This window comes from Schistosoma haematobium, chromosome 1, assembly GCF_000699445.3.
Source record: "Schistosoma haematobium chromosome 1, whole genome shotgun sequence".
Taxonomy (NCBI): domain Eukaryota; kingdom Metazoa; phylum Platyhelminthes; class Trematoda; order Strigeidida; family Schistosomatidae; genus Schistosoma; species Schistosoma haematobium.
Genome location: NC_067196.1, coordinates 5,115,965 through 5,134,290, shown reverse-complemented (window position 1 = coordinate 5,134,290; position 18,326 = coordinate 5,115,965). Strand labels below are relative to the sequence as shown.

At 35.1% G+C, this 18,326-nt stretch overlaps 1 protein-coding gene across 1 annotated transcript; it reads right to left on the bottom strand.

Moving 5' to 3' along the window:
- Positions 1 to 403: 403 nt before the first annotated feature.
- On the bottom strand, positions 404 to 17,439 carry FLOT1 (Flotillin-like protein 1). Its single transcript, XM_012945348.3, has 6 exons — positions 17,217 to 17,439; positions 15,092 to 15,182; positions 13,393 to 13,656; positions 7,821 to 8,069; positions 4,684 to 5,007; positions 404 to 839 (listed from the first exon to the last, which is right to left on the bottom strand). The coding sequence occupies exons 2-6, from the start codon at positions 15,179 to 15,181 to the stop codon at positions 615 to 617; spliced, it is 1,152 nt and encodes a 383-aa protein (XP_012800802.3). The 5' UTR covers position 15,182; positions 17,217 to 17,439; the 3' UTR covers positions 404 to 614.
- Between the last annotated feature and the right edge of the window lie 887 nt (positions 17,440 to 18,326).

Sequence of the window (18,326 nt, the reverse complement as noted above, 5' to 3'; positions counted from 1 at the left end):
TCACATACAGAGGCTCTGATTGGCTGGCTGCTACGCTGCTACTATGTTTAGTAGCATTCCAGAATCTTCTAGCAACCCAAGGACATTTAAAATATTATAAAAACCCTGTATTAAAATGAACCTTGGAGTAAACTACTTCTCGCATACTTCGCGTCTTCTCTCTCGTGTTCAGGCCGCTGTATAGTTCTAGTTTGGGGATTACAGAATAGCTTAAGAGACAAATATAGAGTTCTATATTACATATATATATATATATATATATATATATATACAACATCAACTTCAACCGTGTTATTATGTTGAAAATAACAAACTTATTTATCTTATGCTACCACTTAATAGTAATGTTATTCAATCTTTAAGACAAAATACAACTGATATGACAAGAACAAACAAACAAATATACTTAGTTAAATATTTTTATTAAATTGATTTATACTACTAAATAAGTAGGCAAAATATGAATGAGAAAGAAAAACACAAAGAAAAATCATAAAACAATTGGAGAATAGAAATTACACTGACAACAACAATACTACTAATTAACAATCATTATGAATTACGCGCCTTGATTGATTGCATTTAGATAAAGAAATAGTTTCAATGTTTCAATATTAAATTGTTTTAATATTTTTATAAATATCTAAACCAGTCATTGTATGTATTAAATTTGGTAAACTATTCATAATTGTAAATAATTCACCAGTTAATTTTGAAACACCAATATCCCCTTCACCTGTACAAATCATAGTGACTTTATCACATTTAGTTAATGGTGAACTAATCTCGGCAGCAATTTTCGGTAATGATTGTAATACCATGTCTAATTTAGCAACATTCTGAAAAGATAAATAAATAAATACAGAAAAATATTATCAAAGTATATTTACTTGTTAGAAGAACGAGTAACAACAGAACAAATTTATGTACGCGTCAATTATTATTATTATTATAAGCAAAGATAGATAGTGGCTAGCAGTGGAATCCAGTTTGACGCGCGTTTCGCCCTGTTTGAGACTCGTCAGTTGGATGTACCTGCATCTCAGACAGTTGATGTTCACTCTGTGACTCGAACTCAGTACCATTCGCTTTAAACGCCATCGCGTTATCCACTCAGCCACTGAGTCCTGATAGCCACCTGCTTGTGCAATGGGGTGAAGTTTAATTCACTTGGTATTGTTTTACTTGAATCTTCCAATTGATGTTTTAGGACTGAAATTGATCAGTCGGTTATTGGCATATGTGCATACTGTGCGTATGCCTCGATATTGCCTTAATTTACAAACATTATAAGCAATGATGGATAGTGGCTAGCAGAGGAATTTACTATTTAAACATATAAACATTGGTACAAGGAGGCACCAAACAGATATGCACCATATAAATCATTCGATTTGTGTGAGGGCTGTGATACTGCCCAAATCGAAACAGGTGGGTTTCATAAGAGGGAACACCCGGAGCCTTTGACCTAAAGGCCTAATCCACAAAGACGTGGAGCAGTGTCGGGAGATGCAGTCCTATGGTAGACGGTGATCAACGATTGATTCATACGCCATTTTTTCCCTTAGGATACTGGAGACCATGTGCACCATTGGTTTGGAGTCAGGGTTTTCCAACTTCCTTAGGTGGATCCTCTATATTAATCTACCCGATTAAAGCGCCGTACATTCGGTTTTCGTCCTCTCAATTTGGTAAACAACAGTAATGCCGTGAGAAGGCAGTGTGAGTAGTACTTCCCTAGCAGGGGTTGTATCCACGTGACCATTTGAGAGCATTTCTAGAGGGAGAGCTGACTCTTTTCACGCGTCAATACTGAGCCCCGTAAAATTTAGTTATGTGAAGGATAGCAATATAATCTGTCTGACTAAATTAAGTAGATGGAGGGAGTTTCAAACATGCAACTCAATAGTTGAAATTCGAGTGTTTTATCCATTAAGTTGTGATTTCAACAAAATGTGTGATTGTATTTCGACTCTGTTGATCATGAGGTTCTGTGTCAGTGTTTGTCACTGAAAGGAGTACCAAAGAAGTACATTAACCTTATAAAGGCTCTCTACTCGAACACAACTGGTCGAGTCAGAGCTTATGGCTAACTGTCATCAGAATTGATTACCTCAAGTGTTGTTCGTCAGGACTGCCCACTCTCTCCATTCTTGTTTAACTGTGTCATTGACGTACTTTTAGAGATAACACTTTCCTCGTCTAGATTTCCAGGGGTTGAACTTCTGCCGGAAGGTTCACTTGTTGACTTAGAATATGCTGATGACATAGTTTTATTTGGTGAAGACGCTGACAACATGCAGAGTCTTCTGACCACTCTAAGCAACTATCCAAGCATGTTCGGGATGCGATTCTCCCCATAGAAATGCAAAATGTTGCTTCAGGATTGGGCTGCATTGACACCTGAACTAATGATAGGGAGTGAAGTAGTTGAGCGTGTCAACCGTTTCACTTATCTTGGAAGTCTCGTCAGCCCTCGTGGTCTGATGTGTGAAGAAATCTCAGCACGGATACAGAAGGCTCGGCTAGCTTCCGCCAAATTGCGTCATTTATGGCGTAGGCGAGATATCCATCTACCAACCGAAGGATAGGTTTACTGCTCAGCAGTTCGTTCTGTCCTACTTTATGGTAGTGAAACATGGCCTGCAAGAGTAGAGGATATTCGTAGGTTACTAGTATTGGATCATAGGGGTGGCAGACCAAAACATGGCACAAATCCATGAATTCACTGTTAAGTGGACTGAGCCATGTTAGTAGATGTAGACTAGCTGGTTGGGGACCGCGAGATGGTAACAACCGATGGTTAGAGACCCTGAATGACATGGTTCAAAATTATTTGCAATGGCGCAGGTGCATACACTCTTTGTGTTCTCCCAAATTCTAATCTCCTGATTCCTCCTTGTCTCTTTTTTCTCTTTCCAAATTTATTTCACTGGATTATACTCTTTAAATAACATCTCCAAACACTAATCTTCCCGATTACTGCTTATACTCTTAATGCGTCTACCACTACGGGATTTGAATCGACAACTGCATCTCTGTGCTAATGTGGTATGGCAACTCGAACTGATGTACGTACGTACAAAGTTCTACGTTGTTACTGACTGACTGAATGATCGTTCGTTGAATAATTCGGAGCTACTATATAGAATTATCGGACATAGTAGTAAACATATCACTAACAAGGAACTATAAATAGATTTAATAAATTGAATTTCATTCAGTATATATTAATGTGGGGATATTTCTTCATTGTTATGAGTACACATGTGTTCTCATATTAGTTTATAGATAAAGAACTATAATTTTATTAACATATTCAGTTTTACTCATAATATGAAGGATAAAAAAGAATCAGGAGTTTAAAACAGGCGGTTAGAGACGGTACTAGAAAATGATCATGTAATTGAGTTTATATCTTGTTATTCAACAGACATATACTTATTCAGGACCAGTAAGTTGTTTGGTGGTTAGAATAATCAAAGTTAAACTATAAGATAACAGGTTTCAACTTTATTCCATGTCGTTGAATTCGGGTGACAGAATAGTATAAATACGCTTCATACAGTGAGTGTAACTTTGATGGCAAGAGAATGGAGATAAACTCAGTTAAAATTCTAATACTGTCCTCTTTACTTTTCCTAAAGGTAGTACGATTGCTCTACAGATCAGAATACTAGCAATAATCAACTAAGATAAATACAAAATTCATATGCATATAATGATGTGATTATTTGAAAGTTGGACCTTCTAAAAGTTAAGAATATTATAATTGTATATACACTGATTAAAAATCGATAGAGATGTAACTTAATAGTTAAAGTGTTAACTTTCAATAAATAAGTCACCATTTTGAACCTCGCTCGCATAACTAGACTACAACACAAACTTGATTATATGAACCCACAGTTGGTGAATGACTTACATAACAAATCAAACTTAGAAAGAAGTTGAGAAGTTTCAAACTTGTACAAAACTTCCATCGAGTATCTATCTTCGTTTCTATGGTTTCCAAAAATTCTTTAAGTTATACCAGTCTTTTCAACATAGATTATCTTCGAGGTAATTTACCACTTATTTATTGATTTCTAGTGAATAATGCACTCATTTCATTTGGACTTTTATAGTACAAAAACGCACCGCTAATTGGATAGTATCAATCTAATAATTGTGTGCAAAGTAGGAACCGGCACATGTGTGCATAAGTTCAAGTTGTCACACTACATCATTACAATGAGATCAAATTATGAAGTTAGTAACACTATCAATAATAGTAGAAAACACTAAGCATAGGTAATATGATTTGAGAAAAAATTAATTCGTGGAATAAAATAGTATGAAATTTTAAAACCCAAAATCTAAGGAAACACCGAGTGAAATCATTTACACCATTGTCCATAGATTTTGAGTCATGTTTTCAACCATTGGTTACAACAATCCTATGGACCTTAATCAGTTAGTTTGCACTTCTTGACACGACTCAATCCAGTGATTTCATGAATTAAGGCCAACTCTTGGTTAAGTCACACTTAGTTTTCTTCCAACTTACTGTTAAATGAATTAACATTTTGTGTCGGGGTAGGGGGTAGGTAGTGTTAGTTTAACTGTAAGATCAAGAAACTATATACTTGGCAAACGAACTACATCAATTATTTTGATCAATAAACAAATAAATAAGCAAACCTGATAATTTTTCCATGCTTCAGCTTTCTTTGCCATTTGTTCTGCCTCAGCGTGTGCTATAGCTTTTAATGCTTCCGCCTCAGCAAGACCACGTAGCCGAATAGCCTCAGCTTCTGCTTCCGCCTCGGCAGTTAAACGTAGCCGGTCAGCTTCAGCGAGACGTTCCAAACGAAAACGTTCAGCTTCAGCTGGTTTCCGTACCGTCGCATCTAAATGACGTTCTTGTCGTACAATTTCTAATTCCTCCACTTGGATTTGTTGAGTTTTCTCAAGAACGGTGATTTGCATTTCTTCCTCCTTAATTTGTTGTTTAACTTTAGCTGCCTAGTTTTTGTTCCAAATGCAGGTATATGTGTGAGAGAGACAAGAGGAGGATACATAAGATAAGAAAAATATCATGTATTCTTTTTATGATTTAATTAATTTGTTTAATTCGGTATTCAGGATTTAAATACAAACTGACTGCGCAAATGAGACGAAATTCAAAACCATGATCCGTCACCCGAAAATATAACTGAGGAACAGTTAAACTACCTCTATAGTATTCAATAAAAGTTCAAATACATAGGACTGATTCAGCAACTGTTTCAACTGAAACTGATAACAATTATATTACGATATTATTTTAAGGGTGATTCCATAAAATGCAATATATCTAAGTAGGTATGCAAATAACATACTTTAATTGATTTTGTAAATGCAGAATTAAAACCCAATAACGGCTAAATAGCAAAATGAGGTTGAATACTGTTAGAAGTGTGTGAGTGGTTCTCAATTCTAAAATAGGAAATATTTTCTTAAAAGGCCTGCAAAAGAAACTAGGTTGGTAATGAATATCTTGTCAACATTTAGGTCTGATCACAGAGCCTAAGAGACCTTACTGTCTGAACTGAAAATCCTTGAGGTTTAATGGGATGTGTTATTTTTTGAATAAACCTTTTTAACCCCCCTTCTTTCATCTGTGGAAATGCAATATCTCCAGAGACACTGCTCATCTATGAGAGACATTGTACTCCCATCACTCTTGAATACTGTTGACAATACGATCAAACGGATCGTCCTGATAAATTAACCAGACTGTTTCACTACGGTAACAGCTATAGTTGGATCCGACCACAAATAATTTAAGATATTTAACATGAACACATATTCCATACACTTAGTTCCTTTTATTTCTTTAGGTTCTCATAAGTTACTTACAACCTACAGTATTTTAAGATCAAAATTATTGTAAAGTTACCCTACTTATAACAGCGAAATTAGTCAGATATGGATATGTTTTATCATGGTATAATGGTGATTTAAAACAACTACAATGAGAAAAGAATCTGAATCATCAAACAGTAGGTTGTGAGCAACTGGTGAGAATCTAACTAAACATTTTGCTCCATAGTTTCATCAAAGAAAAAAATGATAAATTAAATCCATTTTGAACTAAAAATTTAGAATCTTTATTAATACTAACATTATTGATGAGTTTCACAACGTTAATTGGTGCATGATTTACAAAAGTCTTCTTGAAACAATAAAAATAACCACATGTTAAAAATATCAACTTAGTGATATATATGCATCATCCCAAGTTTTGCTGAAGACTGAAAAAATTAAGAACTTTCGGTACCCACTGTTGCATTTTTATTAATAACGCATTCAGATGGATGGAGATCTGAGCAACTGTGAGAACTACAGAGGCATCACACTATAGTCAGTACCAAAAAACGTTTTCAGTAGAGTGTTACTGAACCAGATGAAAGACGCAATAGATGCCCAACTTCGATATCAACAAGCTGGATTATGAAGACCTCAACAGTTGAGAGAAAAAATGGAATACAATGGACAGATTAGAATCAGTTAGACGATTTGGACTTCGCAGATGACATAGTCCTCCTAGCCCATACACACGTACAAATGCAGATGAAGAAAACTAGTGTAGCAGCAGCCTCTGCATCAGTACGCCTCAACATACACAAAGGAAAAAGCAACGTCCTCAAATACAACACGGAGAACACCAACACAATCACACTTGATGAAAAAACTCTGGAAGATGTGGAGTCTTTCACGTACCTGAGTGCTAGAGTTGAAGCTATCACGAGTTTACTTAATCTGCGAACGAGAAACAAGACTCGGTGACCAAAGACCAGTAAGCTAGCTACTGATGCGACCCAGCCCCGCTAACTAGAGGGAGAAGTCCAAGCTTGGAATGGGGAAGTATATTTTGCAAACAGCCAGAAACGAGCGATAACAACAAAAACAATTCAAAACTTACATATACAATACTAAACCGTCTTTGGAGAGAGTTACCAAATAGCATACTGAAAGACGCAACGGACTAATAGCAGTTAAGATATTTCCCAGTGGGAAATACGACGTGAAGGTGACAAGAGCGACTTGGGCGCGAGAATAAAGAAATTCAAATTTTCTAAATAAAATTACAAAATGAGGTCCTTTTCCAAGTGAGTTCTGGGGATCTAACGTCCCCAACACTGGGAAGCATTATCGGTGAACAAGGAGGATCGGATGCAGATGTAAAGGCGAGGATTGGCAAAGCAAGGGATCGCATCCCTATAATTGAAGAACATATGGAACTCAAAACAACTGTCAACCATTATCAAAGTCAGAATCTTCAGTATGAATGTCAAGACAGTCATATTGTACGGAGCTGGAACGTGGAGAACTACTACAACCACCATCAAGAAGTTATAAGTATTTATAAACAGTTGTCTGCGTAAGATACTCAATATCCGTTGGCCGAATACCATCAGCAATAGCCTATAATGGGAGAGGACAAAACAGATTCCAGCTGAAGAGGAAATTAGGACAAGACTCTGAAACTGGATAGGACATACATTACGCAAATCACCAAACTGCATCACGAGGAAAGCCCTAACTTGGAATCCTGAAAGGAAGCGGAAGGACAAATAATAAATTACGTCGGGAAATAGAAGCAGATCTGGAAAGAACTGGTAAGGATTGCCCAGGGATAGGGTTGGATGGAGAGTGCTGGTGGATGGCCTATGCTCCCCCACAAGGAGTAACAGGAATAAGTATTCAGATGGACAGTGAAAAACAAATAAAACAAACCACCGCAATGAAAAAAGCATAGACATAATTCTAGTTAGAAATCAACGAAAAATTACCTGTAATTCATAGGCTAATTCCGATTCCGCTTTACGTGATTGTACTTCTTTCTCGTAAGCAGCATTTTGTAATTCAAAATCACGTTTTGATTTAGAAATTTCAATATCATTTAATAGTTTACCGGCAACACGTTGTTTTTCAGCTTCTGCTTCTCGAATACCAGCATCACGTCTTGCCTCGGCTTCACCGATACGTGCATCACATTTAACTTGTGCTGTTCTTGCTAAACCAAGTGAACGTAAATAGCCCTACGGAGGGATGGAGATACACAGATAGGAAAATAACACTGATTGAAATTAGATAGAAGATTGTATAATATGACTGGTTTAAATCAAAATTAAAAACTGTTGAATTTCAACTGAACGACCTGAAGATATTGTACCTGCCATAAGGCATGATGGTGCTAAGGACGTACTGTAAAATAATTCACAATAATATTCATGTTAAAAAATTATGAAAGCTATTTACACAGTAATAAAATGAGAAATGGCTTCAATTTTTGAAGTAAACTAAGAGTGAATAAATTTATGATGGTTGCAAATATAAATCATTTCTGATCCTGTAGATATATAGACATACTAAAATTCACGTTTACCGTTTAATCATGTATTTTATTATAATACATGAATATGATATATGAAGTCACTGGCACCTGTAGCGAACTATAATAGCAGATGCATACTACCTGGTCCAAATTTTTGTGATAACCTTAATCATTAGTTGAAGATATTAGATGACGAGACCTAGAATTGGTCACAGTGACACAGATGCATTTAACCTTTATCTTTCCCTTAATATTTAGCTTTAATACTAGTTTATACTTGTATTACTCGAATGCATATCTTCTTTTCGAACAATATTCTCTAATATCGTATTTTTCTCAGCATCACTTATACTACTACAATTTAGACTTCTTCACTATTAATCCTGTCAATTTCATTGACATGGTATGACAAATTGAACTGACACACATTTGTCCCAGGCTCTACGTTGATTATGAGTGACCAAAAGGTAAAAGCTAAAAAACAACATTATCAGATCAGAGGTATTTGGCCACTAGAACTTTTAAAGAGTCATTCGTGAATGGTATATAATATGAAGTAAATCAACTGATAAGATATGGGACATGTACTGGTTGAGACTAGAGTGTGTTATATACTTCAAAACGTTACTCAAAGTAGTAACGTAATCTAGGTACGTAGGATGGTAGAATAACTCATTAGAGTTCATTAACAACTGATCTGAACTATGTACAAAACCAAGAATGAATAGGGTAGGCATCGTGAAATAAAAAATCCCCGGTTATTAACAATTTTAGCTGATGTAAGAATCGATCACAGAAATATAAATATCATATTATCATAAATACTACACATTTTTTTCGGATTCGCCCAATACCAGCTTCATTTATTTCGAAATTTTCAGATTGGGTAAAAAATTTACTTATCAATCCATCTATGTTTATTACTATTGACTAATTTACACCACGAATGTATGTGAATTGTTCTAAATTCAATTAAACCACCTTATGTGCATTGCTTATGCTTCTGAGTTATTTGTTACTAAAGCATAATCAAGAGATCCTCTCTTGCGTACCGACAAACGGTTCTCAATGAACTACTTGCGCACCTACCTTTACAACTGTAGGTGAACAAACATATGTACATTAAGATATTCAAACAAGGTAACTTGTCCTTTATGCAGGTATGTAGTGGTGAATAACTACTGTAAGATACTTGAAATGATGGTCAGGTTATCACGAGAACGTCTTATGCATCATATAATCAGGACTTTATCTGATTCATTATCTTTAAGTAGCAGATTAATGTATATTTTCTTTTTTACAGTCATGACCGTTGGATGACTGATCTTCTTAAATATACAACAAATATAATCATTATTATAATTAAATGAAACTGACACTTACAGTTCACACAATATTGTGATTTCAGTAATAATACCTGTTATTGTCTCTTTACTCAATAGTGTGTATTGGATTAAACATTTTATGATTTATTGTTCCACAGTTATATAATATACCCTTGTAGGCCAGGGTAATTTTACATTGGATTTTAGGAGAACCCGACTTTGACGTGACAACCCAAACAGTACAGCTCAATGCTGTTTAACAGGAGAGCCAGACACAGCCCAGGCTTAATCCGAGCAGTACATTCTTATATAAGTGCTACTAACTTTTGCAGTATTTCATATTATAACTCATTAAATATAAGTTTATATACTCTATTATTTCTGTGTAGTGATAGTATTCTACTGCTCATATCAAAGTAAGTGATTTATTACTTAAAAGCCCAGTGCATTAGACACCTAAATTATCATCTTAATCTGTTGAGTTTGTGTAGTAAACCCTATACGAATATTCAACAAGATTAGAACGAATAGTTTGACAGAAATTGGGCGCCGACTATAGAGAAGACATTATATATAAAAATTATATTTCAAATAATTTTAGCGATTAAAATTTAAAATAATTCCAACGTTTTGTCCAGCTAACTTGTCTAGACTTCTTCAGGGTAATAATCAAAATCATCGAAGAAATACATAGCGTTTAACAATCAAATCTATGCTGTGTTAATCTAATCATATTTGGATGTTAATTTTAGTAAATAGGATAACATGAGTCAGTTAAATTGTATTGTATGCAAATCCACGTCAACTACTTCCTTACCAAAATCTATGGAATATTTGAATGAGTTATATTATCACATCAAAAGTACTCCACAAACATGGTAGTAAAATACAAGTGGGATGAAAGTCTACTGAGACATATTTCAATGATATTCTAACGTTATGTAGGATAAACTATAATAGATTAAAATAACTTAACAATAATCTTTAAAGAAACTCTTCAGGCTTTAATAGTTCAAGTGTTTTTCATAACACTTAGTCATTGATATCCTATTTTTATTCAGCTGACCATTTCATTATTAACCATTATCTAATGTAGCAAAGATATAATAGCAGGAATTACCAATTTAATTATTTAAGACCCTATAAGTTAATAAAAACTCATCAAAGTTTGTAGGACAAAATAAATTCATTATTCTACTTCACGGTTTCTTATCAGCTGGATCCAACTTATAGTAGGATGAATTCATTTTTATTGTCCAAACCTTGTTATTCTTGATTTGGTTAAATTTATCAACGGATCTAGTTGGAAGAAATTCAATTGCATCACAAAAAGTAGTTATTGTAATTTCGTGATCTGCCGATCAATAATAATAATAATAATGAACAGAGATAGATGGTGGGTAGCAGTGGAATCCGCGACGCGCGTTTCGTCCTACTTGGGACCCATCAGCTCGATGTACCTTCCACCATCCATCTCTGTTCACAATGCTTCTGACTTGAGGCAATATTGGGGTAAATTGTACAACATACATATATGCCAAAAAGTGACTGATCAATTGCAGTCCTAAACGTCAATGGGAAGATTCAAATAATCAGTACAAGATGAATAGTAATAATAATAATCTGGATTTTTTAAGTGGTATTACAATCTCTGAGTCTATACTATATTACCAACAATCACTGAGCTCCAAAGAAATTCAGTTAATGAACTGTAGATTCAATTAAACACGCATTTTGAATTCTACTGTTACTAACTATCAAGTGTATATATATATATATATATATATATATATATATATATATATATATATTGGACTGAGCAATGTGCACAGGTACAAGCTACCTGGTTGGGGACTTTGGGTTGAATTAACTGAAAACCAGCCTCAATGGGGCAGATGAGTTCACTTGTTGTTTTCTCTTAGATCCTGACTCAAAATTATTTTATGCTTTTCTATCCTGAGAATTCACTCTATTGTCTAGAATCATATTGTTTATGTCTAATCTTGCCAAACATCAATTATGTTATTACTGTTGAAACAGCTCCCAGAAAGCGAGATAAAGCTTCTAGGATCTCTAAAAGAGCCAAAAGATCCCACATAATCACAGCCCGGTAGAATTTTCTAGAAAATCAACGTGTGGATGGACAAGTGTATAAACTTCCTGCTTGACGATTGGGTACCCCAAAATGCCCTGGTGCGGCCGAGGATGGGGAGAGTCCGCTTTCCCTCTCAAAATGCTCTCACATGACCACGCATATAATAATGATGTTACAGCACGTATGAAAAACTACATATACACCTGTGTTTCTGTACATTTTGACACTGTAGTAAACGCTTTTCCTATTTTCTTCTGACTTTTAACCTGCGAATTGAGGGTTCTACACGTGCTGAAGTTGTAATCAAGTAGTAAAAATAACAAGTGCTACTTTTATTACCCTGGCATTTATTTAGATACTTTCATTTTTCAATGCTGATATGATATGACAACTTGAACTGATATTTATATGCACCGGATTTCAAGTTCTTGATGACTGACTGATTAATTTATGCAAATATACATAGAAAATTTACAGATAATTTTACTAGATTACTTTATAAATCACTCAAACTGATTAAAAGTAACCTAATCGATATGCTCAAACTAGTAATTTTTGAATGGTAACTAGATAAAGAAATAATGTTGATCGAAACAATTAATGTTCAATGATGAAGAGAAATTAACAAAATATATTAATATGACAATAAGAACTGATAGTTAAATTTGAACATTAAAAACCAATGAACTACTACTAGTAAATGTTTTAATGTTCCTATTAAATCAATAAGGATCATCAAAAATAACCTAAATTCAAGATTTAGAGGTTATCTTTTTTAACCTACGAAAAAATAACTTTATATTTGATCAAGAATTTAGATATCCAAGAATCAGAGAATCTTTATGTTTTATGTGGTATGAAGTCACATGACTCAGAAAAAAAAATCTGACTGATGTTGAGTATCAGGTATGGAATTTCAACTTCGATCGGTTAACTGTTAGTACTCAGTGGTCAGTTAGTGCAAAAAATATCAGTCTTACAGGATAACAATTGTTCAAAATAATTCAACAGCATGTCATTGATTAAGACATTGCGTGATACAAGCACTATTCTCTGATCGAGCGTTGATTTCTTTAAGATTGTAGGTAAGACTGATTGAAGAGTGTTCATGAGTATAAAACTAGGGTTTAAAACTTCCTGTCGATTTACACCAATCGATCATCAAGAGATAATCATTATCATTTTTGCTTAGTTCTTAATGCTAGCTGATTTTATAGATCAAGTTGCAATATGGGTATTCGCCTAAGTAATTTGACGTTATCTAGGTTATATTTTGATGTAATGGCCCTTTGGAAACTACCTCCAACCATCTAAATCCTAACTGACTACCTAAAGATACATAACATTAAACAGAATGGATGATGAACTCAACTTATTCAGTAAAGTGATTTAGTGAACTGATGTTACTGTGCTCGTCGTGAGACATAAAGGTTCTGGACAGAGTTTTATGCACAGGACCTCCAAAACGGGACGAAATAGGTGTTCAGTCCTCTAAAGTTTTCCCCAACTACCTAACTGATGTCAATTTATGATGAAAATCATACTTAAGTTGGAAAAGAATCTCGGAGAACCATATATCCAAATAAAAATTATTACTACATACATACCTCATCATCTTTTATATCTTTTAGTGTATAACTAACTACACTAATTCCCATATTCACCAAATCCGAACTGGCTACTTCAAAAACAGCTTTTGAAAATTTTTTTCTATCTTTGTATATTTCTTCAACTGTCATATTGCCCATAATAGCACGCTGATGACCTTCAAGTGTTTCTTGAGCTATTTCACGTATTTCATTTTCTGATTTGCCAAGAAATTGTTCACATGCAGCCGCTAACATTTCTTGGTTACTTCCATTAATTTTTACCTAAATTAAGTTGCATAAAAGTAAAGATAAGAAAGCTCCAATTATTAAATTGTTAAACAACATAAACCGAGAGTCCTTCTACGGTGGATGTAATTAATGAGAATCTTTAAAGTAGGTATCTAGGACATGTCCAAAAATGATGATTTAACCGCTTCAATACAAATGTTCACTATCTACTTTCTTGTATATAGTTCTCTATAACAATCTTTCACAGAGGTGATGTTTTAGTCTAATCAGTGGTAAAATGTTTCTATAGTTTCGGTTAGTTTGACAGTAAAATAGAGAAACAGAAATTATCTTCATATAAAACTAACTCACACTCCCCAGATTTTGACAGTATCAACAACTAGCTAGATACAAGACAGAAAAATGGGAAAGCTAGTGAAAATAGCTTTCTCAAGAAAACAGTGCTTATCGTTAATTTAAACACAAGTATTGGTACAAAGCGGCACCAAAATATATATGCGCCACACAATAACAAAATAAGATTGAAAAGGGATAGAGAAAGAAATATATGGTAAGAAACACAACAGATGAACCAAAATAAGTAAATGAGAGTAAAAAATATAATAGGAGAAACAGTTCAGTTAGGAAAAATACAACTATAAGGAATTCTTCCAGTCCAAGAAGTTCCTCTTGTTTGTATGAAAGTAAACGAAAACTACACTAGAACCACCATTAGCTTTTATTCTGAGTCATATCTGATAACGTCTTCTGAGACTGTGTTGTACTTTCTATGAGACCCCAATCAGGGAGTCGTGAAGGGCCAACAGATACCAGTTCTGTACAGCTTTATTGCAAACCACGGAACCATGTCACAGACTGACCAGTTCTGCTTTTTCCAACTAGCCCCAGGGATTGCAAATACTGTACGATACGAAATTCACTGGGATGACATGCTTAGTACATGTCCAAGTCACCAAAGTCGGTGTTTCAAGATAGTGCACCGCAATATTCAGTAAATTACCTTAGCTATGTTGCTAATATGATCGACAGAACTCAGTTAACATTTAAACTGGTGGAAATACTATCCAGAAACAGGTAAATAAGCAGATAGCTTTTTAAATTTTTGTAAAAACATGTTAGAGTTAGTAAGGAGGTTCAAAAACTGACTACGCTAATATGGCCATTTGTGAAAGCCGAATATTATCAGGTTAGAGCTTCACTTCTAATGCAATTAAAAAAAAACACGATTCCAAGTAGACTAAATCATAATTCTAAGAAAGACTCCGTAGCATTTGTTCTTTTGGTACTTGTTTGGCTAGATAACTATAATTTTGCGAACATTAGTTTTTGTCTCCTTACTGAGAGTCTCACGAAATGTAAATCAGAAAACTTATAACATGAAATATCAAGAATATATATCCTACTACTATATTAAGGTAGTGAGGTGGTCTCTGAGTAGATAAAATGGTATAACCACAAACAAACATACTTGTGCAACACCAGTTACTGTGATAGGAACACCAAGCTGAGTGTAGATTCGAGGGCTTTCGATGATTAATGTCATTGTATTCAATGGCATCCTTCATTTGATTATTGAAAAAAGTGAACAGAAACACAATTGCACAATATTCAAAGTATTTAGTAATCACAATATAAAGTTAACTAATTAGAAAAGGTCGGATTTAAATAATATCCCAGCATACATGATTCAACGATAAGAAATACAGTGGTGGATTAAAGACTGAGGCATAAGAACTCGAATTCATGAGATGTACATTTGAATCTTTTTTTCATCTACTTTAATTTCATAAACCGCATAACATCACTAACCTACAATGGGTACGGTCCAAAGTCAAGTAAAATGTCCACTTGATATCGGAGGTGTGTGCTCATTTAAAACTAGAAGGAAATTTGACCACGCAGACTTTCTTAAAGGAGCATGATAGACTGATGTTTTAAGTTTACATCAAAGAGTAAGATTTGATACTACATTGGATTACAGTATTCTCAACACAAACCTCGGGGAAATCGGCTGAGTTAGACTATAAGTACTATAAGGGTTACATCGTAGCCATTTTCAGGTTTATTCCTAAGTTCACGTACATGATTATCTGCTGCTTTAGAACTTGTTGTGAGATAGTTATATATTTTCTGAAGTACATGAGTGCAAAAATGCAGTTGTTTCTAGATGAAGATTTGCGTAAGTTGTGTGTGTAGTGCGGTCAGTAAGGGGGATACGACTAAGATATACCACCCAGTCGAAAACTTTCTCAATCTTAACAAATTACCTTTGCGTTTTGGTATCGGGAAGCCAATATCAGGACGCGAAAAACGAATCACAAAAATACTTACAAACTTCTGCTCCCCTATGGAATCCCTTTCTGTATCAGATAGTGGTTCAAGCACAGATCCTGAGGGATAAATAGCTGATGATGGAGGTACTCTGTCGACTTCATCGAAAGGCTTGAAAAATAAATTGGGTTCAATGGCACTGAAGGAGACATCTCCAGGTGACTTTCAATTACTACTAGTGTTTTTCCTTAATATTACAGAAGACTGAGAGCATATTTGTTGTCCAGTTAGTTATTTTGTCCAAATTGCTTTCAAGGATAGTGACATTTAATAGTTCCCAAATCTTCAATCAACTCTCAAAATCTAAACAAAGTATATTTATAGGGAGCATTCGGTAAATGATTGATGGATAGGATCAAAGGTGTGGGTCGATAGTGAAAAAATATGCTATTCAACTAGTTATGGAAAGCCCAGTAAACAAAAATCAAGCTCGAAAAGTTTGTAACGTGTCATTGAGACAATCCCACACACATTTAAGCAAATATCCAAGCCAGGCACTTCACGATATACTGTTTGAGGTCTAACAGAGGGATACAACCATGGACACTTCGTCCGAATTGAGGGATTAATTGTTCAGTGATTGGCAGGTTGGTAAGAAGGTACCTTGGAACTAGATTCACTAGTGGATCCGTTCATTACTATTTTCATGACTTTCGAAACAAATGATAGGGAGGGAAGTTCTCACTTTTTTTCCGCTGAGAATGACTGATTCTAATGTCCAACGACTCAGAATCAGCTATTCGGAGGCTCGACATTTGGAGTAGGAGGCAAAGTAAGTCAGCAAAATCTTTTGACGTACTAAGCAGAATGTCATTTGAGAAATCAGACTCATTTGGACCCAAATGGTCCGAAATAAGAAAGATAGAATTAAGTCACAAGGAGCTTAGGAAAGGCGGTAGACCTGCTTCCTACTATAAGTGGAGTGAGGTTTATTTAGCCAAAAAATATAATAACCTAGCAGTGACAATTATGAATCGATGGGAATTTTTGTACTTGCACGTAAACAGCAAAGGCCCTCCTTATAAATGAATTCACGCAAGGGCCACATGTTGCCTAAATTTTAAAATAAGTGTACCACACAAATAATTCTATTGAGAATAAGTTAACAGAACTGTCTATACAAGATGTCTACATCAATATATATGTGACATAACCCGCCTGCTTTTTGTGATTTCGCTTTAGGGTTGTTTCCATTTTGGAAAGAATGAAGCGAGTGAATGAAGTACTGTATTGAGATTGAAATAATTAAGAATCATGCTCACCTTTCCACTCTTTGAATTCCTGGCCAGACAAATACTCGTCCACCAGGAACTAGTAAGGGACTTTTATGAAAGCAACCTGTGGCAGTAAGAAAAAGTTAACGTTTGATCAGAAACATGCCAGAGACAACCATAGCCTCATTCGGGCCACAGGTATTAAAACCCCAACCCATTTACAGCCGAAGATGAAAACTTAAAATGTCCTCCATAATAAGGTCTTAGGAATGACCTCAAATAACCAACGATTCAAATGGTTCAAATGGTTGGGGACGGAATAGAAGAAGCTTTCGCTTAACGAGCTTCCATGTCTAGTAGCAGTGGATCGCCAATACCTCCAGGCAGTAACCTAGGTATATTAACGGCAAAAGAGGAAAAATAAATTGATAAATCATAGTAAGATACTATCCTTAGTCCTTAAGAATAGGTCAAGTTACTACTAAAAGAACTTCTGGGAAGTCGCTTAGACTAGCTCAGCTGGCAGCAAATTCTAGCATTTGACAACTCTAAAGAAGTAGTTTTGTCTACAGTCCGTTCTGCTGTGTTGTGTCTCCAATCTCCGGATGTTACCCCTTAGGTTTGTGTTGTAGCTAAACTTAAGTAGATGTTTAAGAGGATGTTCAGAAGTGTCAGGGATGCTGTAAGCCATTAGAAGGTCACCTCTAAGACGCCTGCAATCTAATGGGTAAAGGTTTGGTGATTGGTGGCGCTCTTCATAAGGCTTGAATTTGAGTCCCCCGAACTGATTTCATGGCTCGCTGTTGAACGGTCTCGTGTTGTGGCGGTGACTTAAATTAGTTATGAGACACTGTAACCAACCTAAATGGTCACTATCGGAAAGCCAAGGTTCCTGTTTCGCCAAAAACCCAGACAGCGTGCACATATTTGTATCGTCTTACTGCGTACATCAATTTACATGTGTATGCGGGAATACATACAGCAAGGTGGACCGTGAATTGTAAGTAAGGTTAGGTAAATTCATAACTAAATGGCTACGAGAGAAAATGACTTTTAGCGGTCGAATAAGATCACAAGGTAGATGAATATCTTCTTCCATCGAGAAACATTTGGTTAAGACCAGTCATGAGGTTGATATCAAGTTTTTCTATTATAGTC